The sequence below is a fragment of the Scardinius erythrophthalmus genome (genome assembly GCF_964197995.2).
Source record: "Scardinius erythrophthalmus genome assembly, chromosome: 4".
In the NCBI taxonomy this organism is placed as follows: Eukaryota; Metazoa; Chordata; class Actinopteri; order Cypriniformes; family Leuciscidae; genus Scardinius; species Scardinius erythrophthalmus.
The window spans coordinates 28,143,378-28,169,313 of NC_138224.1; the positions used below are offsets into that span (position 1 = coordinate 28,143,378).

General features: G+C 38.2%; 1 protein-coding gene across 2 annotated transcripts; it reads left to right on the top strand.

The window, feature by feature from the left end:
- Positions 1-6,718: 6,718 nt before the first annotated feature.
- Positions 6,719-22,324, top strand: LOC308690088 (uncharacterized protein). Of its 2 annotated transcripts, none has more exons than XR_014030118.1 (3): positions 6,719-6,798; positions 7,568-7,810; positions 11,508-11,716. XR_014030118.1 is itself a non-coding variant. In XM_081364360.1 (3 exons), exons 2-3 carry the CDS (start codon positions 7,612-7,614, stop codon positions 20,470-20,472), a joined length of 1,713 nt encoding a protein of 570 aa, XP_081220486.1. In that variant the 5' UTR covers positions 6,752-6,798; positions 7,568-7,611; the 3' UTR covers positions 20,473-22,324. The 2 variants fall into 2 exon arrangements, 1 of the variants encoding a protein (XP_081220486.1); XM_081364360.1 differs by lacking the exon at positions 11,508-11,716 and adding an exon at positions 18,959-22,324 and having other exon boundaries at positions 6,752-6,798.
- Positions 22,325-25,936: the final 3,612 nt, after the last annotated feature.

A 25,936-nucleotide genomic window follows, 5' to 3' on the forward strand; every position in this document is an offset into this window, starting at 1 on the left:
CTGTTCTTTAGTCAAGGCTAGACAACCAATTAATATTTATACTAAGTTCCCACAAAACATAGCTAGCATTCTGTCATTTATTTAAATATCTAAACTGTTAATAAGAAAAATAGTAATATACACAAATAAACATTATTTTATGGTTCTTTTAATAAAAAAAAAGTGTTTATTATTACGATAAAAAATAATGACAATTATAATTGCAATACGAATTGCTGTGAATACGGTAAGGCAGTATCAGGGCAGTAGAAGCTCAGGTAAAGCTCAGCTAGCACGATCATTGGATAACGTTAGCTGTATGCTATGCTACTATCTAAGCTAACTAAAAAACACACTAACAACGAGAAATGTTTAATTTCACAATCTATAGCTTCGGTTAAATACTAGTATATAAAACATGCAAGTTAAAATACATTAATTTGTATTACAAATACAAATTATTTTAATTAAATTAATACATTAATTTACATTTTATGTACTCGTTATAACGTAGTGCAAACGTCTTCTATAATAAAGTGATTTTGTATGATTTGTAACCAGGCACTAAAGCGATACCCATAAAACATGCTTTGAACCAATCAGATTGCTTGGGTCCTAAGCTCGGACTCATCTCTTCAATAGAGCAAGCGGGAAGGAAGTCGACCGGAAGTTGAAGCCGGCCGCGTGCCACCATCTTGTAGCAGAACTTCACCTGCTGTTAGCATCCCATTGACTCCCATTCATTTTGGCGTCACTTTGACAGCGAATAACTTTACATCTGAGGCGTTTGAAGACTCCATTTGTCCATTATTTATTTCTAAAGAAACACGACAATGTATAAAATGCTCCATTACCTTGTAGCTTATGTTATGGCCCCGTAGAAGCAGTTTTGTAAAGGCTAATGATTGCGTCATAACCACGCGACTCTCTGTCACACAGTAGAGAGATTACCGTATGGACGGGAGGAGAAGCTTGCGGGCAATCGGGGAGACGTGGAGGCAAAATGACAAAATAATTAATCAGCATACCTAGCAAAAGTTTATCCTGCTCCTAGCTCATAGACAGCTCCTACTCACGCTCTCCGTCTCTGCAAGATTCGGAAGGGAATGATTCAGATTTCTCATGCCACAGCCACTAGAAGACAGACGGGTTGCTCACGTCACATCTACGTCATCAAGCTCTGTTTGAGTCGGTTTGAGTCTGCGCGTCAGGAACGGAAGTCCTAAAAAATCGCTAAAAATGGGCTTCACTTGTCTCAATTGAGTTCAAATGAGATGGCTCTCTCCACTTCTTATACTGTCTATGCAATAGAGTGCCGAAGTTATGACGTCACTTTGTAGGCCAAAACACGGAAGTGAGTTAGCATTTTAGCACTTCCGGTTCCCTCGCCCTAAAGTCTATAGGTTTTTTGAACGGGTTTTTGCTAAATCGCCTGAAATAAGGTCTGTGGTTAACAAAGCCTCTAAATATTTTCACGTTTTGATCTATGACATAAAACACACCAGTTATAACCTGCTTGTGATTTTTTTTACTTTATTGTGTCTTAAAAATGGTGGTTGCTAACAAGTTGCTAAAAGGGACTACATCCTTTGGCGGGGACTTTAGACGTCATCATGACAAACAGGAAATCTCTCACTAGCCCGCGTTTCAGCCTCACGTTCTTAGAAGTTTACCTTTCAGTTAAGATACATAATTTTATATATTTAGTCTTTTCAAATTGTAGTTTTTCCAAATATTGTTGTACACAGAATTCTGTGATATTAAGGTAACCGATTACCAGTTCTTTATTTCTGTGGAGAGACTGTAGTTCGACAATGGTGTTTTGTTTTGTTTTGTCCCGAGATGCAACCACAAGTCGTCGAATGAAAGATGCTTGTTTTACCATTTTCCGTCCGATGTTACCCAGCGGAGACTCTGGGTTCGCGCCGTAAGGTAAGCTCACACAACGATGATTTCCATGTGAACACCGTATTTACTGCCTTAATGTGGCCACGACGAAACTTTAATGGTGCATATTGCTTAACACGCTAATGTTACTTTGACGGTCAGATGGAGTTAAAAAGGCTAGCAAGAATAAACGTTTTTCATAACCAAATCAACAGCTAAAATACCTGTTGTCTTTCTCTTAAAATATCTAAAAGCTTGTTTACTTTGCCACTGTTTAATAGATTAGATCCGCTACAGTTTTATTAAAGGCTAACGTTATGTCGAGAAATGTGTTTAATTAAAATATTCAAAATAATACCTGGTTTGTTGACTTTTATTGTAACTTGTTTGGATATAATTATAGAAAGGGTGGGTCCTGCACCCTGATATTTGTGAACTTGGCTTTTACCCACTTATAATAATATGATTGTATTTGTAAACAGCATTAGTTAAGGCATTAGGTAACAATGATATTAATCTTTGTAATTTTAGTAGTAAATGTTAACTATATTTAATGTGCTATATAAACATGGACAGATCAATAAAGAAGATTAATGTAAATGCTGAAAAACTCCATTCTAATTTAATACAAATATTTTATTGTGTGATAAAATACAAGGACTGTAAGTAATGTATTAATAACAATCATAGAGGTTTTTTACAAGGTCCTTTTTAAGGATACAATGAGTACTGTTCCCAGCCGGGAGAAAAACCAGAGCTGCATGCCGTCTTCATTTCTACCTTTCCAAAATTGCAGAATGATATTGGATTGCACTGACATCAAAATTGCTATTCCCAAACAAATGGATACACAGCTAGAGACCTATTCTGCATACCGTGGCATGCACTCCTTCAAAGTACTCATTGGGGTGGCACCAAATGCTGTGATTACATACTGCAGCAAACTTTACCCAGGATCTGTAAGTGATAAGGAGATAGTACTTGATTCTGGTGTTTTGAACCATTTTAAGCCTGGAGACCTGATTTTGGCTGACAAGGGATTCCTAATCCACAACATTCTGCCAGAAGGAGTCACAGTAAACATTCCCCCATTCCTCAGTCACGGCCAACTGACACACAGTGAAGCACATACTACAAAGCTGATTGCACAGAACAAAATTCATGTAGAGAGGGCAAATGGCCGTTTAAAAGATTTTAAAATTCTGAGATTTATTCCATCTCACTTGCGGCACTTTGCAGATAAACTGGTTCAGGTATGCTGTGCACTAGTGAACCTCCAAAGTCCTCTCATAAAAGAAGTGGCAACAGAATAGTGCAAAAACGCTCCTGCTCTCCATCCAGCCATTAACATCAGGCTCCTGCTCTCCATCCAGCCAGTCAGTACAGCCCAGCTTCTATTACACTGTGTCTACACCAGGTGCGATGTGACACACAGCTTGTTCTAATGGGATTTTCGCATTGCACCGCGACCTCATACAGTAAGAAATATGTCAACAAATTTTTGAATGTTCAGATTTTTTACAATTACTATTTTTTAATTTTTTTACAAAATGAAGCATAACACCACATACAGGACACTCCACCCACCAAATAATAAATTGAAAGTTTATCCCAAAAATTAAGATTCTGTCATATCATTCCAAATAACTTAACAATAACTAACATTCATTTTAATAATAACTATGTACATTTTAGCCAACCTTCTAATAAACAGTTCTCTTTATAAACTATGTATATATTGAACAATATTTACAGTTTACTTTTGTGCCAGCTGTGGAAGCATGTAGGACGTAAAAAAGTCTTCCAGGACTTGCAGGTTTGATTGCCAAGTGTCATCTCTGGATATGGGGATGATGACACTTTGTTTTGTGGTCCACACAGTGAAGTAGCAGGTTTCTCTTGCAGTGAGGTGAAGCTGCCCCTGTACTTGATGCCAGTAGAGGTGGTCTCTGCGCAGGCTGTAAACACCCCCTTCCATACTGACACAGAAGCCCTTATTTTGCACTGCCTCACTAATTGACTTTTCTCTTGCATCGTAGGGACAGTTGGCCTCCAATATTGCGGATGACCCCACCAGACCATCTGGAGATGCTCCCAACACTCCTGATGGTGACAGGCACAAGCCAGACTCCTGGACTGGCATCTGAGTTGCTGTGGTGAATGCCTGGATGGCTTCACTCTCGTTCACAATACCCCACTGTACAGACAAAACACCCTCTAGGGCTTGTTGCTTTCCCAGCACCTTAGCAAGAAGTGAAGCAGTCACATGCTTAAGGACCTAAGGACAGCTCCAAAGTTGCTGACAGTCAGCCTTCCACGTCTAAATAAATGCCAGTTTGGATTGTTGCGCTGACCAGTTGTTGCCACCTGAATAGCCCTCCGTTCCTCCTCTGACAAAGCCATACTGGCCAGGATAGCTTCAGACCCCTGATGACCTACAGACTCTACAATTCTAGGAACAGAATGTGCTTCCAAGGTGTGAGGATTCTCTTCAGGCTCAGGTGAGAGAAGCCAGGACATTCCTGAGAACCTGTCCCTGAGTCTGTTCCTCAGCCAGTCCTGATCCTCTGCTGTCGGCTCCCGTGTCAGTGGGTTATAAGGCTCATTCGGTGGAGGGAACAGCTCCTCTACAGAGTGTGTGCTCTTAGCTGCTTTGGGCTTCTTCCACTGACATGTGGTGTCTGTGCAGCTGAAATTGTGGATGGCAAAGATGGCCAAAGCAGCTGCATGGCTGCATTTGTATTGTCCATGTGGGCATTCACATTGTGTAGCAACAATGCCATCTTTCCCTGTAGAGACCTGTCATGTGAATGATCAGTTTTTGCAATTAGTATATAGTTTGTTTTCAGTTTACTACAACTCTTGCTGTAAGGTTTCTGTGGCTCAGTGATTAGAGTATTTTGTTAACTGTGCAAAAGGTTGCGATTTCAATCCCAGAGAACACGCTGATATGTATAGCCTGAATGCACTGTAAGTCGCCTGTCTGACAAATACCAAAAATTAAATGTTAAACTATTGTATACTACTTGTATACTATTGTAACTACACTCCAGTCAGCTCACAGTAATGTGAATGTGAGATAAAATTTACTACACTGGCTCTCACATTGGGGCTTGTGGATTACCAGGTAAAAATATATAGAAAATGTTAACAAAATGAGTATATATGGTTTATTTAGGGAACATATATGGTTTAATTATAATATATTATAATAAGCATTTGTTGATGCTATTGGACAATTCTCTTTAAATTCAACATATATAATTATATACAACTATTATATTAAATGTTTGGAATTTAACTGTGTTATGCTTGTTCAGAGATTATTTATATAGTTATCTTAAATACATAAAACACTATTATAACTCCTCTATCTCTCCCTAGTTTTACTTACCGAGACTCGATAAACCTTGTCCCTCATGCTGGCCCTTACAATACCGGCAAGTAAATCAGCATCTAAGCTGCACTGTTCTACATGTCCAAGATTTATAGTGGTTCTCTCCTCAATCTATGGTTTTTCTATTGTCTAAGAAAAAGGACATAAGATTGGAAATTGATACGGCCATAGCTAACGTTAGTGCTTCTGAGATGGTAAAAGCGCTTTTTTTTTTCTGGCGAATTAGCAAATGGTATGCAAACATACAATCAAACATAATACAGTGAAAGATAATCTTTAAAGTTTATTTGGGGCACAATGATCAGGCATAATAATCTTAATCACAAAGAAAATAATATTAAGGTTTATATAAACTAGCAAAATAATAAACTAATAAATAAAACATTAACAAAAGATAAAAAAAATCTCACAGGCACGCATAAACAAAATTAGTTTCTAACATTTTTGGAAAAAACGAATGGGCAATATTTCTCATGAAAAAGTGGATGAGTGTTCATACACAGCGCAGATCATAATGCGTGAGCATGTTTTTTAAATAAAGTTTGAGGAAACTTGATGATGACGTTGATCCGCAACCATGGTGTGCTGTAGTCCGTTTATAGCCTACCGTTAGCATTTTATATCTGACGGCTTTATTTAGGCTTCAAAATGTATAAATTTTGGATTAACTTGTAAAGATAGACTTGATAGACAAAACGTGTAAGGGTCACAACTCTTTGTTAAACACAGATCTTATTTTTTGCGATTTTCCAAAAGTCTATGGGGAAAATGCATAGCTTTTCGATCGAGGGAACCCATACGCCGCTAACTTCCGGGTTGTCCTACAAAGTGACGTCATAACTTCGGCACTCTATAGGACTCATTTGTTCACCACACCGGAAGTATCGCTTCCCTACTTCTGATCTCCGCTGCCATTTTGTGAAATAGGCGTATTGTGTCAAGAGACGGCAGATATGACAGCCCAGGTCATAATGCTTCGTATGGAACATACTCATGGACATTAGGTCAAAGTTGGTGGTGGCACAAAAACAATTAGTTTTTCACAATTAATAATAACATATTTCAACATTATTACTGCCTATTAATTGTTTTTAAAGTAGTCTGTGGCCTACTAGGAGTTTTATTTTATTGACAAACCTTGTTTTCATTTAAAAGTAAAATAATAGTTTTGTTGTGGTTCTTATAATAAATGTATCAAACAAAAAGTTCCCAATCTCTGCACTCATACATGACTGTTTTTCTTTTTAGACAGATGTCACATATTACTCTTTCACTGGTACTTATATCACATAATTGAACTGATACATTGTTGGTGTGTGTGTGTGTGTGTGTGTGTGTGTGTGTGTGTGTGTGTGTGTGTGTGTGTGTACATACATACATTCATTTCACCACGAGTAAAACTTTCAATACCTCTGACAATTTTTTACATAACTTTCTATGCACTTGAATTTCTCCGCACTACAGAGGACTTTTATATTGATCTGATGACGTGACGTCATTCGGCTGCGTCGCGCTGTGATTCGGTTAGGGATAAGGTTAGTATTTTTAAGCTTTTAGAGTGTTTAAATGATACTAACCGTTCAGACAATTTTATAGTTTTTACAAATGATATAAAAATAATTAATTAATATTGAATGTACAATATTGTAATGCCATTGAAATGCTTTACCTAAAATTAACGAACGTTATTTTTGTCAGTAAAGCGTAACGTATTCACACGAGTAACAGAAAACGTGCGTCTCATTACACTCCATATCGTGAATAAGTTTGTCAGTAACACGAAATAATTCAGGTCAACTAAACTAACGTTAATTCCTAAGCAAATGTTTCAAACACGACCACTTTTTCTTTAACAGAATCTCACATATTACTCCTTCACTGCTTGTTCTTTTCAACTCCTAATTGGACAACATGCTCCATTAATTTGCTCCATAGTGATACTGAATTTTAACAATAACTTATAAACTTTTAAAGACAGCCTTTCTGTGATCTATGAAGTTGTTAATAGAATTTGCTTCTGTTGGTCGTCAGCCCGCATTATTTCAACTTAGTTTTAAAATAATTGTGTTCAACTTTCATAAAGTGTACTCTAATCATTAAATACCTAATATTAAAAATAAATATTAAGTGACTGTCTATTTTTTTCTCTTACTTAATCGTCCTTTATTTATTTGTAGTGTTAGTTTTTTTTTATTCCATGGTCTTTCACTCACAGTGTGCTGAACTAGAGCTGATTGAGATGCACCTTGAGATTTAGTTTGGATTTGTTTTTCTTTCTGTCAATTCTCATCTTTATCATTACAGAGAAAAACAGAAAGACTGCTGGTCTACGTGACACTATTATAAAGATGGCGTTTATTAACGCGTTTATGGCGTTTGTTAAAGAGAGAGAAAGTGAATACATGAAGATTGAGGAAACATTCAGAGTGAAACAAGAAGATGCTGAGGAACAAACAAAGATGGCGTTTATTAAAGAGAGAGAGAGGGAAGACATGAGGATTGAAGGAGCATTCAGAGTGAAACAAGAAGATACTGAGGAACAAACAGGTTGGTTTCATTCTCAAAGCTGAACTATTTTGTCCTGTACATGTTCTCAATTCATTTGCTGTTGGCAGGAGTTTTTGTTCCCTGTCTGCTCTCCTGGGTTGGGTTGGGTTGCGTTCTTTCTTAAATTGGAACAAAGTCCACTCTAGAGGCTTAGTAACTACTAGCTGGTTTATAACTAACTCTGTATTTTATTCAGTTGCACCATTTGTTCTTAAGGCAGAACATAACTAGTAGGTAGTAAGCTCTCTGTAAAGTAGATACTACTTGATCACGAATAATGTAGGCCTATGTTGTGTTTTATGTAAATAACATTCAGAAACTGTATTTGAAACTAATAAGTATCAAATGCTGATACAAAAAAAAAACATCATCAGAAATGACATGACAGTTGATTATGACATTTTATTTGACATGCACAACAGATGGGATAGATCGATGTTGAAGAGCCACTAACAAAGTAATCTTTTTACTAAATGTTTTCTCTCTTCAAATGTAAGCAAGTGTAAATGTCAGCATTACCATTAATGTTTAAATAATTCAAGTCTGTCAGATAAAACAAGCTCATTGATGCATGTTACGACCCTTCTTTGGCTCATAACCGTCTAGGAATTTTTAGAAGGGGAACATTAAGCCAGTTCAGACACCTGTCACCATTGAGCACTGAATAAAATGAGAAACACGACAAAATCAAGTAAACTTAATTTAATAAAAAGGTAAAGTGATTAATATTTTATATATGAACAAAGCAAAACAGGATTGTACCAAACAAACAAAAATAACAATCAAAAAGGAACCAACTAAACCATTTATATCTAATCCTGAAAAAAAGAAAGATCAAAGAAAAAGTCTTCAACGTCCGTGACGTCGTAACTAAACTACTCTAACTAACAAAACAAAAATACAGAGGGTGGCACGAATCCGTAACCTAGTGTATATAGACAAAAATCCAACTAACGGTGTAAATGTAGGCCTATGTCACGTGACGGCCTTACCTATCCCCTCTCCTCCTTCCCGCTTAACCCAGCTTTGAAGAGCTGTTTAAATCTTTCAGAGCTCACAAATAATAAGTTTTTTGGGCAATCAAAAACAAGGCACGATTAACATGACACACTAAACACTTAACAAAACTAAATCAAGCAAAGAGAAACAAAACACAAGGCAGAACCAAAACAAAAAGTCTCTCTCTTGCTGGCAGTAGCATGTTCCTTAAGTAGGGCTTCTCCAGGTATCAAGCATCAGGATGATGAGGATCCCGCCTCACATGGCACACCCACTCAACTCATTACGAATGACTGACAGGCAAAACAGCCAATCAGCGATGGCCTGTGAAAGTTAAAGTAAGAGAGAGAGACAAAAGAGACCAAAAAGAGAAACACAAAACACCCAAAAACACTATAAACGTCCCTAAGGACGTAACAATGCAGTTCAGTCAGTCTATTTTATTTTGTTACTCCTGATCGGAGGCTTCTGTAAATATTTAATTTATACCTAGATTTACGCTTCAACTAAGTTTAATGCAGTGCAATAATATTTAGTAGTGCTTAAGTTATAACTTAGTGCCCATTTACATCAAGTAAATGCCATTTGCATTATGAGGCAGACATGCCTGTATGCACTCGCTCACAGCTTTTTATTGAGGTGGAAACTTTATAAAGGAAAGATATTGTGTGCGCGCACAAACATTCATGAGCTTTCAACCTCTGTCCCGTGAGTTTTACAAATAAAACTTCGCTACAGGAAATTAAACAAACAAGCTTCACTCTTAGGCTTCTCTCTCTCGTTAATTCATTCGAATTCATTAAAAAATGTAATCTTACAGCACTACTTTATTTCACTTCAGAATTCTAGATCTAACGAGCTGTAGATAAAAAAAATAAAAAAAATTAGTTATTTTCCTGCCTCTTCGTTTAGTCAGATTTTGTGTGCTGTAAAACATGCATGTTGGCAAATAATCATTGCCACCCGACATTAATTATATAAATAATTTTAATAGCGCGGCCATTCAAAACTAGACGGTCTACCATGTGCGTAGTAAAGCGATCAGTGACATTTATTTTGGCCGGGAATTAATGTAAACACAGATATCGGATACCAGTTATGTCTAAAGTGAATGTAAACAGGCGGGTCAAAAAATCGGATATGGTCAAAAGATCAGATTTGTGCATTAAGACTTGCAGTGTAAACGCAACCTTTCTCCGTGGAGGCCAAGGAGAAACTAGCCGTGTTTCCATTTCTCTTCAAATTGCGCAAATTGAAATTGCGAATTGAAAATACGCCCAATGGAAACACGTCAATTTCGCAAAAACTCCCATTTATCGCAAAAAAGTTTTTACGCTCGCATGAGGTGGTTTTTCAGGCAATTCGAAAAAGGAATATTTCGCAAAACTGCAATGGAAACAGTTTTTGTGCATTTACAGGTCACCTGACTTAGAAGGCGCGGTGTGTTTGGACAGAATTCTTTAAAAGAATGACAGAAATACTGGAAATATTTCTAAACCTCAAAGAAATGCCACAATCAAGACCTCGGAGCAGAAATGAGTGAGAAAAACCCAGAAACACCTCATATGTGCCTCTCACAGTATAAGGGTCTTTCCTTGCCATTAATGCTTGGATAACACACCTACGTTCCCTTCCATTAATAATAATTATGTCTAGTGCGGTACGTGGCTGTGATGTATATAAACTTGCCAACGTCCTTTGCCATGATTTTTGGAATGATTTATCGCGAGAGGAAAAAATGACGTTTTAGCCGCATAACATCGGTTAATTGTAATGCCGCCATTTTGCAATAGTTTTTTATCGATATTTAGAAAAAATTGCAAAAGTTTTGCGCGAATCTTTGATGGAAACGCGCCTAATGATGCTTGATCTAAAGCTATTTCAGCTTTATTTAAAGGATCAAGCATAATTTTATCTTTGAGGGGTTCTTATGCTGCGTTCACACTGAACGCAAATAAAGCATCTGAAGCGAGTGATTTCCATGTTAAGTCAATTGCTGAGTCTCAATTCGCCTACTTATACTACGACCTAAAAGTATGTACTTTTTTTGTGATGAAAAAGTACATACTTTTTAGTGTGTAGCAAAAAAGTATGCACGTTCTGGGACATACTTCGATGACGTCATGCAACGTGAACTTGAACGTGGTTGCCTAGTTACGCACACCTCGACTGTTAACAAAACATTTAACATTTCATCATTCTTATATCCAATATAATTTTATTTACTATTCCCATCTTTTTTCCACAATACATTTACAACGTGTTTACCAAATTGAGGAGTGAAGTAGGGCGTCGTCGTAGATCAACCAAACGCAGGTCGTTTGTGAGGCGGCTGGTTCTGACGTTCATGTGCAAATGTGTGTAACGAAAGCTAGCGCTACTTATTTTCTGAGTTAAAATATTTAAAGTTTATAGTGTAACTATTGTTTAACGTATTTTATACTTAATCTTATACTTATGTATAATACTTAAAAATACCCCGATGAAAATAAACCATGCTTTTACTATAGTAAAAGTGTAGTAACCATGTTTCTTTTGATTGGACTGATAAAGTTAACATATGTACAGCCACAGTATTACTACAAATAAGTCAGACAGAAACATCAAAAGAAATACATAAAAAAAAGACACTTGCATGACACTGTACTAGAGCCTTTTTATTTATTGTTTTGTTCGTTGCCGTACTTTGGTCCACCAGACACTCCGGAGGCGTACCCAGTTTGGCGTGTTTCACCATTTGCTCCAGGAGCTGCGCCTGGATGACGGCCGCTTTCAGCGGTACTTCCACCCGTCCCGCACCCAGTTTAATGACCTGTTGTCCCACATCGGAGCGAGGATCACCCTCGCCCTCACCCACCTAATCTGTCATTTATTTTTGTTTTGATGATAAATGGAGCCAGCCTCCAAAAGTAATTAACTGTCCTGTGATTTTGTTTTTCTCACACAACACTGCTCAGACACAAACTATGTTCTTATACACTAAAGTATGTTGGTTGTCTTTACATTAAAATAATAATGTTTCATATAATCTAAATTTAGATATGGAATAAATAGCTAAATAAATATGCCTTGTATATTGAAATCAAGTTTTTATGTGATAAAAGATTTGCTTTGTTATGCATTAGAACCACACCAGGCATTTAGTCATATTAATGTACAAAATAATGTATTGAGGCCAAACATAAAATAACATTATAAACTGAAAAGCGGGTCTCCCCCCGTTTATCAGCAAGCAGGCTCCTGATTGGTTAACGTGGTGCGAACAAACGCCAAAGTTCAGATTTTTCAACTCGGGCGTCAGACGCAAATTCACTTCAAACGCGTGAATGCACAAAAAGCACAAAATAAAATCACTCGCGCGAATCGCAGCAGAAGCTCAATTCGCCTCTTTCGCGCGAACTGGACACACGAATGAGGCAAAATGGCGTCCATCACACCGCAGGACCTCCAGACGCACGTAACCGCGTCTTTACATTTGCTGAGTCCCAATTCGCATACTATCCGTCCTAAATAGTATGCGAAACTAGAATTAGTACGTCCCAAAGCGTAGCATGTTGAAAAGAGTATTCCAAAGATACCCGGATGGTCTACTATTTCCGGTTAGAATTTGAAGTGCAGATCAATGCACACTCTAACGGCTAATATTGCCCACAACCCATTGCGTGCGTGCGGGAGGAGCTTTGCGGTGATGATGGTGATGTAAACCTGGCAGTCGGATGCAGCAACGGAGATGCGCCCTCAGTTTTAAGTGTAAGAATTCAAATGTTTAACCCTAATTAAAGTTATATTTTATTGTCTCGTAATATTAATGGGTTTATGTTGTGCCAAAAAAGTACCGTGTTTATCTTGTAGGGTCCGACGAAGATACCGAGCGCCTCATTGCAGGCTACAAAACAATAAATAAAAAGGCTCTAGTAGCCTACAGTGTCATGCAAGTGTCTTTTTTATGTATTTCTGTTTCTGTCTGACTTATATGTAGTAATACTGTGGCTGTACACATGTTAACTTTATCAGTCCAACCAAAGAAACATGGTTACTACACTTTTACTATAGTAAAAGCATGGTTCATTTTCATCGGGGTATTTTTAAGGATTATACATAAGTATAAGATTAAGTATAAAATACGTTAAACAATAGTTACACTATAAACTTTAAATATTTTAACTCAGAAAATAAGTAGCGCTAGCTTTCGTTACACACATTTGCACATGAACGTCAGAACCAGCCGCCTCACAAACGACCTGCGTTTGGTTGATCTACGACGACGCCCTGCTTCACTCCTCAATTTGGTAAACACATTGTAAATGTATTGTGGAAAAAAAGATGGGAATAGTAAATAAAATTATATTGGATATATAAGAATGAATGGAATGTTAAATGTTTTGTTAACAGTCGCGGTGTGCGTAACTAGGCAACCACGTTCAAGTTCACGTTGCATGACGTCATCGAAGTATGTCCCAGAACGTGCATACTTTTTTGCTACACACTCAAAAGTATGTACTTTTTCATCACAAAAAAAGTACATACTTTTAGGTCGTAGTATAAGTAGGCGAATTGGGACTCAGCCTTGATCATCCTGACTTGTTCAAAGAGTTCAGAGATCGACAGGTGAGTCCATCATTCAACTGTTTTAATTTAGACTTTTATTCATAGCGCACATACATAAAAGCTTATCAATTAAATATGACACGGTAAACACGAAAGCTCAAATGTGCTTGCATGACACGCTAGAACCAATGAAGTTTAGGTCTCATAATTTTTGCACTTTCAAACAATCATATATTAATTGAATTTGAATGAATAAAGAGATTAGTGATATTAATTTTAGTATTAGTGATAGTAAAATGAATTGCATATCACTGCTGCTGTGGCGAGTGCGACCCCTAGAGGAATCTAAGGAATCTAGAGTAATAGTAGTAATATGGATATTACTAATATGAATGTTAGAGTAACACTTTACATTTAAGCTACATTTGTCAACATTCATTAGGTAACCTGACCTAACCGTATTATAGCATTTATTAATCTAGATCAATCAGTAATTATTATTTAAATATACTAATACATGTTTAGCATGTTAACATTACTTTATATGCAATGCATTAAACTAATATGAACCCAAACACAAACCAAACAGTAATCAAACCAAGATGAATAAATGCTATAAATGTTGATAATTCTCTGTTAATGCATGTCAGCTAAAAATTATTCATTTCATTATTCTATTATTATTCTATATTAATCTATTATTATAGATATTAACCTATTTTAATTGTATCATTTCAGGTTTCTTTCTTTCTTTTTTTTCAAAATCAAAATTTAATCTACTGTAAGTTCCCTGACTGTTTTTTTTGTTTATTTATTTATTTTAACATTTTGATACTTTTTGTTTGCACATTCAGTACTGCAGAGTTTCAAGCAGTGTTTTTTAATAAAATTGTTTCAATTCACTTAAATTTTGAGGCTGGTTATTTGTCACCTGTGGTATCCATGTAGTATCGATACCGAGGTATTAGGTTCTGGTACCGTACCGAAACCAAAATTATGGTATCGAGCCATCCCTAATGCACAGTATATAGTAATTCACATAACAAAATGTTTTCATTGTGTAGATGTTTACCTGGACTATCTGGATGTCTATGACCCTATTGGCTTTGAGGTCCATCATGGTGTAGCTGCCATATTTTGCTGAATGTCCTACAATTGTGTTATTTACACAAAGCCAACGGCAACAAAGTCTTACAGCAGTCTAATTAATATATATATATATATATATATATATATATATATATATATATATATATATATATATATATATATATATATATATAGTTATTTATTACCAGGTGAATCAGCTCTCATGTCCCCACCAAGAGTCACAGCCCCATCAGCAATGGCATTTTCAATAGCGTCATCCTCAATCTTCCACTGCCAGTTTATGGTTGGAATAAGGAGCTTGGCCTGATGCTTGTGGAAGCATGGCTCAGAGATCCCCTGGATTTTGAAGGCATCCAAGAACTAAAAGAAAAAAATACATCTTCATATAATAACCTGAGGGGTGACGTGCAAATATGACAGCGCTATGTTATTATCTCTCACCTTCGATATCTGGCAAACCGATGAGCCAGTGAACAGAACAGCTGCACAGCGCTGTAGGTTTCCCGCTGGTATATTGTTTACCATTGGCTGGCTCGACCAATCACTGGAGTACTCACAGCAAGCACAGTGCTGTTCGACACGGAGAAGTGTCCCAATGGTTGTTTGTGAAACAACCAAACTCCGGGTGCAGACAGGGCATCTTCTAAAAAGCTCCAGCAGTTTATCTTCATAAACAATGTATTTAGTCACTTTGTCGGGTAATACTTCATAGACTGTATGTAAAAGAAAAAAAAAGTTAAAACAAATTTAAATAAAAGCATAAATAATCATAATTTGGTTTTGTAATGTGTATGTATCAGAAATAACTTAATGACAATCAATCAAAAGTATTTAAAAACAAGTAATAGCTAAATTAGAACTTCAAAATCACCATTGCTTCTCCTCGTGGGCTTCATGTTAGCCTGCACACCTGCAGATCTGGAGCTGACTGGTTCAGTCTGGCACCCAATTTCTCTGGTCATAGTATGCTTAAAAAAAAAAAAGTTATGGTTTACAATTACAGTCTTATATTCAGTCATTCTAGAGATTTTAAAATGTTTATAAATACTATTAGTTAATTAACTCACAAACTTCTGAGGTAATTTTTTCCAGGATTATTATTACTATTACATTATTATTATTCCTCACAGGGTCGCAAGACGACGTAAAGTACATGCATCTGATGAGTTTTATCGAGTTGATATCAATAGCGCACGCTCTCTGTAGGCATATTCATATTTTGCCGCTATGTGAAAAAATCCAGCAAAATGCGCCAGCGCGTTTGTCGACCCCAGAGGATTAACTTTAGCCTAACCATAAATGTGATTAAAATATATATGATCACTCACCTCAAGACGCCGCTGCGGTGGTGGGGTCCAATGTAGGAGGAGCAGCGTTTGGCACTGCGTCGCTTTTCAGCGCGAGCTCTGTGGAGAAGCCCATTTCCACCTCTATTGCGTTGGAGAAGCAATCCCGCGTAAAATGCAGTTTGCACACTCCAGCTCTAGGCGGGAACTCGTGGTCTTCCAGGCCAAGTGCATGCAACCACTGGTGCCTAATTTCCAAGTCTGCTGGAAAGCTATGCAGTCCAGCAGTGCTGTTACAACCAGCAACACTACACCTACATACCATCCTGACCACTGTACTAAATACAGATAAATCTACGTTAACTTGAAGCTATCCTAACTGATGCAATACTATGCTACTAACTAACTATGCTTCTAACAATACTACACTAACAACTATGCTAATTAACTACCTAGGCTACACGAAATAATCTAAATAACTATATAAATGCTATGCTAAATAGATGCTAAAATACTCTATCCTGATCGTTTTCAACTCCTGACTCGCTACAGTGGTTTTGACGAAACAAAACATCCAATAGGAAAATTCAACTGCAGTAGCCACCGTTCAACCTGAAGAGGGCAGCACTCAGACGTTTTTCCACCATATATTGTAGAATTAAAACACTTTGTACCCAAATGTTAATCAATGAACAGCACTAATCAAGCTCCATTCTTACAGATCATTAACTAAAAAAAGTTGGTTTAGGGTTTAGTTAACCTTTAAGATCATCTAATTGTCAAGTCAAGTCAACTGTATTTATATAGTGCTTTTCACAATACAGATTGTATCAAAGCAGCTTCACAGTATTAAATAAAATAGTACATCAATGTTTGTTTCTAGTGTAAAACGTCCACGTTTGGTAATGCTGATCAATAGTATTGTTGATTGATTAATTAAATTAAGTATCCCCAACTGAGCAAGCCAAAGGCAACAGTGGCAAGGAACCGAAAAACTCCATCAGGTGACCTAATGGAGAAAAAAAAAACCTTGGGAGAACCCAGGCTCAGTCGGGGGCCAGTTCTCCTCTGGCATTTATGAACTAGAGACCGGATTTAACTGTAAGTTTAAAAATATTATATAAATGCCTGGCTGAAGAGATGCGTCTTTAATCTAGTTTTAAACTGGGAGAGCGAGTCTGAGCAACGAACAGTATCCGGAAGACTATTCCAGAGTTTTGGAGCTAAATTTGAAAATGATCTCCCTCCTTTGGTTGATCTGGATATCCTAGGTAGGTAATAGGTAATTGTGTGCTTTAGTAATTTATTTGCATAAAATTATTTTAACAATATTTTTTCCACTTCCTTCCATCTTCTGACTGCATTGCTTTTTGGTCGATGTGGTTTTTCATTTCCACCACAACCTATTGCACAGGTTCCAACAGTAGTGGGCTCTTGCTCAACATGAGCTATAGATGTCTCATAATGAGACAAGTTGTTGATTAGGAAGACATTCAAAATGTTCAGTGCTCGGGGCTCCAGGAACAGGAAGACAATGCTCTGCCAACTTGGAGAGTTGTGCAGGTTTTTATGGTTGTGAGAAAATTTAAAACTGAATATCATTGGTGTAACATAGTGAAATCTAATGATGTCTCTCAAAGGCAACATATTTGGAGAAAATCAGAGGACCCAATGTCTTCGTGTGCACAAGCAAAGTGGTCGCACTATAGAAAACAAATTAGTTAAAAAAATTGACGAGGTTATGTGTAGGGGTGCACGATATTGACAAAATGTGATACTGCGATATCGATAATGAATATTGCGATATCGATATTCATTTTGATATTTTTAAACATGTAAAATTACAAAAGTTATGGGAAAACGCATCAAAATAGATTCATAACAAATAAAACAAGTTTTTTTTACAACACAAGGTTTATTTCAACTGACAGTCATATTGGACTGGTACAATATGAATAAATAAATAATAACCATGTCTACAGAACAGGACATGTTTTACTGGTTGTATGTACACTACAGTATTAAAAACAATGTTAGGACATGTTAGAAACAATACAAATAAATCTAAAAAAACAAGTAAAAAGAAAATGTCATGAGAAACAGGGCCCATCAACAACTGTGTAACCTTTAGAAGGCAATTTGCACTTTCCCATGGCAACTCACAGGTAGAGGTTTCGGCGTATGTAAGGGGCTGTTTACACCTGGCCACTTTATGCGTTTTCTGTGATGGGATAGCTATCGGATCGTGATAAGACCAGGTGTAAATGCCCTCCGAAACCCATTCAAGACCGATTTGAATCTGATCGCTCAAACCACTTTAGGAGGAGGTCTGGGCCGCAATCCAGACGAAACTGGACAAGTGTTAATGCATCTGGTTGTTGAAACCACATATGTAAATTGTACTCCTCCCAAAAATGCAAAAAAAAAAAAAAACGTGTGAGAGCGTGTTGTAGGCTATATGTCATGTTATAGCCAGATGTGACAACGCTACTGGAACACGTATCACTGCAGATGAGAAGCTGAGCATCTATTCATTGCAAACTATTGCAAATCAAAGTGAAAGTAAGTCGCTGTGTGGTAGAGTGAGGGAGAAGTGAGAGAGAGAGACGGCGATTAGCTTTGGAGCGAGTAGCGACTCTAGAGTCATATTGAGAGAAACAAAGTGTCTCCCGTGTTCTTTCTGACCACTGTGGGAAATCTGTAGCATGAAAAGTTAACCCTCTCGAAGCGACGTGTATTTTTCGCGAGGTGCATGTCGGACGGGACTCATCATAAACAAAATATTGCATAATTATCACGAGACTTTCAGTATAATATCGGGCAACGTGATATCGCGATAACGATATTGAGTCGATAAATCGTGCACCCCTAGTTCTGAGATAACATGCAACAGCATTCAATAGCTAGTGTAGACATCTTCAACCCTGCTCCTGGAGACCCACTGCCCTGCAAAGTTTGTTTCCAATCTGCTTCAGCACACTTGTCTATGTGATTCTGAAGAGCTTGATAAGCTGATTCAGGTGTGTTTGATTAGGATCAGAGCTAAACTCTATAAGGTAGTGGATCTCCAGGACCTCTGGCTTAATGGGTTGGAACTAGTCTATATGTTGTTGGTTTTAATGCTTTATATGTCTAAATGTATTGATGTCTGTTGCTTTGTGCCATTAAACTGGGGTTAACTTGTATTGGTCTCTTTTCACCTTAGGCCTGATGCAGCTGAAAGAGGAGAGTCCAGAACTAAATGAAAAGGAAGACAAAGAGCAGAATGAGAAACATGAATTTATAACTGGAGAAAAATTGTTTATTTTTTCTCATACTGGAAGGAGTTTTGATCAACATAGAAACCTTAAAGCCCACATGACAGTTCACATTGGAGAAAAGCCTTTTACCTGCCAACAATGTGGAAAAAGTTTCAACCAGAAAGGAAGCCTTAAGCGCCACATGAGAATTCACTCTAGAGAGAAGCCTTACACATGCTCTCAGTGTGGCAAGAGTTTCTGTCAACAAGAACGCTTTAAAGTCCACATGAGAATTCATGCTGGAGAGAAGCCTTACACCTGCCAACAGTGTGGGAAGAGTTTTTATCAACATAGAAACCTTAAATCTCATATGATAGTTCACAGTGGAGAAAAGCCTTTCACTTGCCAACAGTGTGGAACAAGTATGAGTACAAAACGAAGCCTTAAAAGGCACATGAGAATTCACACTGGAGAAAAGCCATTCACCTGCCAGCAGTGTGGAAAGAGTTTCACTCAAAAACAAAGCCTTAAAAACCACATGCAAGCTCACACTGGAGAGAAGCCTTTCATTTGCCAGAAGTGTGGAAAGAGTTACACTCTAAAAGAAAGTCTTAAGGCACACATAAGAATTCACACTGGAGAGAGTCCTTACATCTGCCATCAGTGTGGAAAGAGTTACACTAGCAAAGGAAACCTTGACGTCCACATGAGACTTCACACTGGAGAAAGGCCTTTTACATGCCAACAATGTGGAAAAAGTTATATTCAAAATGGAGCCCTTAAAAGCCACATGAGAATTCACAATGGAGAGAAGCCTTTCACTTGCTCTCAGTGTGGAAAGAGTTTCTGTCAACAAGCAAGCTTTATAGTCCACATGAGAATTCATACTGGAGAGAAGCCCTTTACCTGCCAACAATGTGGAAAAAGTTTCATTAAAAAAGAAGCCCTTAAAGTCCACATGAGAATTCACACTGGAGAGAAACCTTACACCTGCCAACAGTGTGGGAAGAGTTTTGATCAACATAGAAACCTTAAAGCTCACATGACAGTTCACAGTGGAGAGAAGCCTTTCACCTGCCAACAGTGTGGAAAGTGTTTCACTAAAAAAGGAAACCTTGAAGTCCATATGAGAGTTCACACTGGAGAAAGGCCATTCATATGCCCTCAGTGTGGAAAGAGTTTCTATCAGCAAGGAAACCTTACAGTCCACATGAGAGTTCACACTGGAGAGAAGCCTTTCATCTGCCAACAATGTGGAAAAATTTTCACTAAAAAACAAAGTCTTGAACTCCACATGAGCGTTCACACTGGAAAGAAGCCTTACACATGCCTTCAGTGTGGCAAGGGTTTCCTTCAAAAAGGAGGCTTTATAGTCCACATGAGAATTCACACAGGAGAAAAGCCGTTCACATGTAATCAGTGTGGCAATAGTTTTAGACGTAAAATATTCCTTAATAAACACATGAGGATTCACTTATGAGAGAACTCTTTTATATGTCATCAGTGTGGAATGAGTTTAACAGACTGGAAACAATTCTGAATCGTGTAATTACTCACATTGGAGAGAAGCTTATCGATCAATCACTGAGGAAAGAGTAGGCTTGTTTAAGATGCGCCTGCCTGAAATGTAGTCAAGAGTAGGCGGCTGCAGTGAGAGGAGTGAAAAAAGTGCAGGCAAGCCGGACAGTTCTTTCTTCTCGCAGTGGATCTGACACCTGTGAGATCAAAGATGGATATCGCGGGATTCACGCTCGTGCACAGTGTTGCTAAAAAAACTGGATGTAATTTAAGTTCTGTTGCTTTTATATGAAAATAAATATAATGAACAAGACACCCAAAGTACTTATTTAATTCCATTCCAAATACATGTTTATCAATAATTTTTTTCTTTAATACAGACTTAGGCCTATGTGTTTTCTTTTTAAATAAAAATTATAATGCATAACCCATAGAGATCGCACTGTCAGATAGTTTGGGAATATTCACACATAACGTACACATAAAACATGATATCAGAGTTTTAATATCAATTTCTTTAAAAGAGAACAATACATCGCGGTTGTTTATAGGTGTTTATAAGCCATCTTCTGTCTAGACCAGTATTCAAGTGGATCATCACTAGGTGGCAGAATGTACAAGGTACTTCTGTACTTACACTGGTAGCGTGTGCAGTGGCACTGTTGGTTCGCTGTGAATCACTAGAATGGCTGTCCAGGGTTTTCCATAAGTCTACCACCACAATGTTTGATGATGAGCTTGTGGCACTGCTGAGGTTACTGGTGTTGGTGATTGTCTCTCAGGTCTAGAGGCCTTTGATGATTGCTTCACATTGAGAAATTTGATTTTGGGTACAGGTGTTGTTACTAAAAACAACCATTTTAAAACGTGGGTCTAAGAGTGTTGCCAGAGCAAGGCAGCTCTTTTGCTCATGACAAACCTCTCATTCAATAGTTTGAGCAGGTTTGCAGCCAGTCGTGAGGCCATTTCTGATGTAATTTGCGTACTCATCTCTCCTATGACTATTTTCAACATCCTAATCATTAGGATAACCTTGGAAACTGACACCCTTTCCTCCTCTGACTTTCCACCATGGCTTGGTGGAAAGGCCCAAGATCCCCAGGCACTGATTTATATAATTATACTCTTCAGCTGTGAATGGTGATGGTCTGACCTAGAAGCTCTCATTGAGAAGGTGCTGTTCCATCTTGTTTCCACATCCTGAATCATCTTATGTTTATGCCTACCTATCTGGTCCTAGAACTGTGACAGCCTTTCCTTGGCTGTGGTGCTGGACCTGAAGTGACCCACGATCTTGCATCCACAGCTACAGAGGTCTTCTAACTCAGGGGTTGAATCGATGGCCTTCTTCACCCTAAGTTGAGTCCATGTGCCTTAATAATGGGTTTCAACACCAGCCACCATGTTTGCTGCACCATCAGTGACTAAGCAGCTCACATTTTCAGAAATGCCCAATTCCCCCATCAGAGTGGCTTTTGCCTCTGTGATGTGAGCTGCTGTGTGGGTCTTGGGGAACTTGGTCACACCAAGAAGGATGGATGAGAGCTTCCACTCAGAGGTCACATAGTGGCATATTACCGCCATGTACGCATCAGTGTTAATTGATGTCCACACGCTGGATGTCAGTCTCACTGCTGCAACCTTCCACACCTCAGCCTAGGCCAGGGGTGTCAAACTCATTTTCACTGAGGGCCACTTCAGCATTATGGCTGCCCTCAAAGGGCCGGTTGTAACTGTAAGACTTTTAAAATGTTAATATATTGTCTCTTTATTTGATTATTACTTATTTAAGTTACAAATATTGTATATGCATTTGCAGGGGTGTTTCTAGGTTTTAAAGGGTAACTAAACCCCTGGTCAGAGCCTGACTCCACCCACTGGCAAAATTTGAAAAATGCTAGAAAAGTGGGCAGACCCCAGCGGAGATACAGGGGACGAACCGTGAGCGGGGGGGCGTGCACCTGAGAGTCCTGCTGTCAGACTGTCTAAAATTAAGAGTTTGCTCACAGGGTCGCAAGACGACGTAAATATGCATCTGATGAGTATTATCGAGTTGATGTCAATAGCGCGCGCTTTCTATATGCATATTCATATTTTGCCGCTGCTATGTGAAAAAATCCAGCAAAATGCGCCGACGCGTTTGTCGACCCCAGAGGATTTACTTTAGCCTAACCATAAATTGTGATTAAAATATATATGATCACTCACATCAAGACGCCGCTGCGGTGGTGGAGTCCATGCAGGATCGAGGAGCAGCGTTTGGCACTGCGTCGCTGTTCAGCGCGAGCTGTGTGGAGAAGCCCATTTCCACCTCTATTGCGTTGGAAAAGCAATTCCGCGTAAAATGCAGGTTTTACACTCACGGTCTTCCAGGCCAAGTGCATTCAATCACTGGCGCCTAATTTCCAAGTCTGCTGGAAAGCTATGCAGTCCAGCAGTGCGGTTGCACCCAGCAACACTACTACACCATAGACTGTACTACACCTACCACTGTACTAAATACAGATAAATCTACGCTAGCTCATCCAAGGGCGTGGTAGCTCGTACCAAGGGAGGGCGTGGTGAGCTGGAACCTGCCTACGTCACGCAGTACCGCTTACGTCACGCAGTACCGCAACATCCAATAGGAAAATTTGACTGCAGTAGCCACTGTTCAACCTGAAGAGGGCAGCACTCAGACGTTTTTACACCATATATTGTAGAATTAAAACACTTTATACCCAAATGTCAAAAAAGTTACTCGAATCAATGAACAGCACTAATAAAGCCCCATTCTTACAGATCATTAACTAAAAAAAGTTGGTTTAGGGTTTAGTTACCCTTTAAAAACATCAGGGGATGAGCCCGAAACATCAGGGGCTGGGTAATAATGATTTGATACAGAGAATAATGTATATTGTATATACGCAGGGGCAAACTGGCTAAAAAATTCAGCCCTGGCACTGTAGACACACAAGCACACATTACCACACACTCACGCTTATTCAAATGTGAGGTAGTTAGGGGGGTTCGGGGACATGCTCCCCCGATAAAATTTTGATTTTTCAGACCTACATATGTGCATTTTAATGTGTTTAAAGGCCAAACAATTTTGGATAACAATAGCTTTAAAAGCATGTCAGTGGGCAGTAGCATAAATTATTTGTCAAGATTCTTAAAAATGAGAATGAGGATAAATATTGCAATGAATGATCCACACTACAAAATGGAAATGCAGAATGTTTCTGCTTATTGTTGACAATACACAATCACATATTCCAAACAGGAATGGCCTTAAATGAAAAATCTTTCATGGATTATTTTGCATAGATGTTACATTTCAGTCAAAAACCAGTGCAATCTTTTTGTGTCCAGAGGCAAATGAGCCATTTATATTACCATTAAAGATTGGTTTCAGCAACTTGTTTCTTTCCTGAGTTAATCAATGTTTTTGGCACTAATCAGTTTAAAGTTCAATTGTTCACTCATAAAGACAGTCACTTGTCGCCACCTACTGGCTTAATGATGCAAGTGGCGCAAACACAGACAAGCGGAGTGATACAAATGGTGAAAAGGATAATACTGGTACATATTATATTAAATATTATGATATATAATTAATATATTTAAATAAATATATTATTATATTAAAATAATATAAAACATCAATATATTATTCTTCAATCAGTTATGCAGCAGAATCAGATTTAACAGATTTATTTTTTGACCAGTTGTCAAAATAAAGTATAGTCCTACAAAGCTATTTTTATCAGAGCATGAGCAGAGCAGGGAGAACGAGAGGATCGTGATTCGTGTAATTTTACCAGTGTTGCCCAGCACGGCTATACACACCATGTTACAGCACAGTAGTGCTATTGCAAAAACAAACAACTCCAGAGAAATTTCATGTCGGCACTTTTTTTTTTTTAGCGGTCTTTGCCTTTCCGGTGAGCGTGAGCAGAGCTCGCAATGCAAACACACACACGGAGGTTGCTTGCGGAACATTGAGCAGAACGCGCTGTGAACACGGAGTGGAGAGCACAGCGCGCACACACAGCGGAACACGCTTCGAAGTTATGCATCTTCGGAAGCGGACTCGCACGCAAAGTCATAAAACACGCTGAGCCAGAGTCAAACCATCGCCGAACACGGAGGGGCGCTGCGTCTTTTTAGTATCTTTCGGCCGAAAATTTTTGGCAGCCTAAATTTCGTTTGCATCCCTAATTTTAAGACACCCATATGCTCTCGCGGGCCATATAAAATAATGTGGCTGGCCGGATTAGGCCTTGAGTTTGACACATGTGGCCTAGGCCTTCTCCTTCAGATCTATGTGCTTCTTGCCTACCATATCCTTCAGAGCTTTCCTACTGGGGAGGATATAGGGAGGGTCCAGCAAGAACAAAACTTCACTAAACATTATTTGTAGTGTGCCCACTGTCCAATACTTACAATAAGCTTTGTTACTTGATTGATAAGAATTAGTCTAGATTCTAAAATATTTTCTAATTCCATCATGTTTATCTTAAAATTCAAACAGTAAAAATTTTTATGCAATTTTTAATGTGGCGTCACAGATTGCTGTAGCTGCTCACAAACCGATCATCTCTTCCTCAGCATGAAATAAACATGAATGAACATCAAAAGCTGTTAAAATGTTAAATGCTGTTAGATGTTAAAAATAAACAGTACATTGAAATATCACAAGTCTCACGTAGTTACATAAAATCAAGTAACATTAGTAATGACTGTTAAAATCTCTGTAAAACCAAGAAGAGCATTTATTCCCAAGTTACCTCCAGAAATCTGAGAAATTGAACCATAAACCTTTTCAGAAGAAATGGGCAAATTAATTCCTCACTTTCAAGAATTTTTAGCCTGGTAATACCAAACTCTGCTACTTCGCTTTGCTTCGTAGACAGAGTCTGGAAGGGCATAATTGAAAAGCGTTTTCTTTCTCGCGGGGGGGTGCTTGCCTTAAATTTAAAATCATTGGTTACCCGTAAGCCAATTACATAACGTTTGGTTATGACGTGTGTTATGCAGTGTTAACTTCCACTGTAAACACATGTATGATGCGAAAACAAAACCATCGAGCGAAATACCGGAGTGAACATGGCTGTGAACGACTTTTGCAGATTATGTGAAGTAAATCTACGCATCCACGGTACAATCAGCGCCTATGTCACGGCTCCCAGCCCGCCCTCTGCTCGTTGATTGGCCGGCTGTTTTGAGGCCGGAGAAAAAACTGGGAGATAGGTCGCTATCTCAGACTGAGTACAGAAGCGAACTGAAATTGAGCGGAAGTACGAATTTTAACATAGTTTATCAAAGGTGCTAAGATGGCATCAAATCTATACTTTTTAACATCTTGGGAGTGGAAGAGAGAAACTAAGTGTATGTTTAGTACAGCAGAGTTGAATTTCGGTGGAAGATTTCTCAGAATAAAG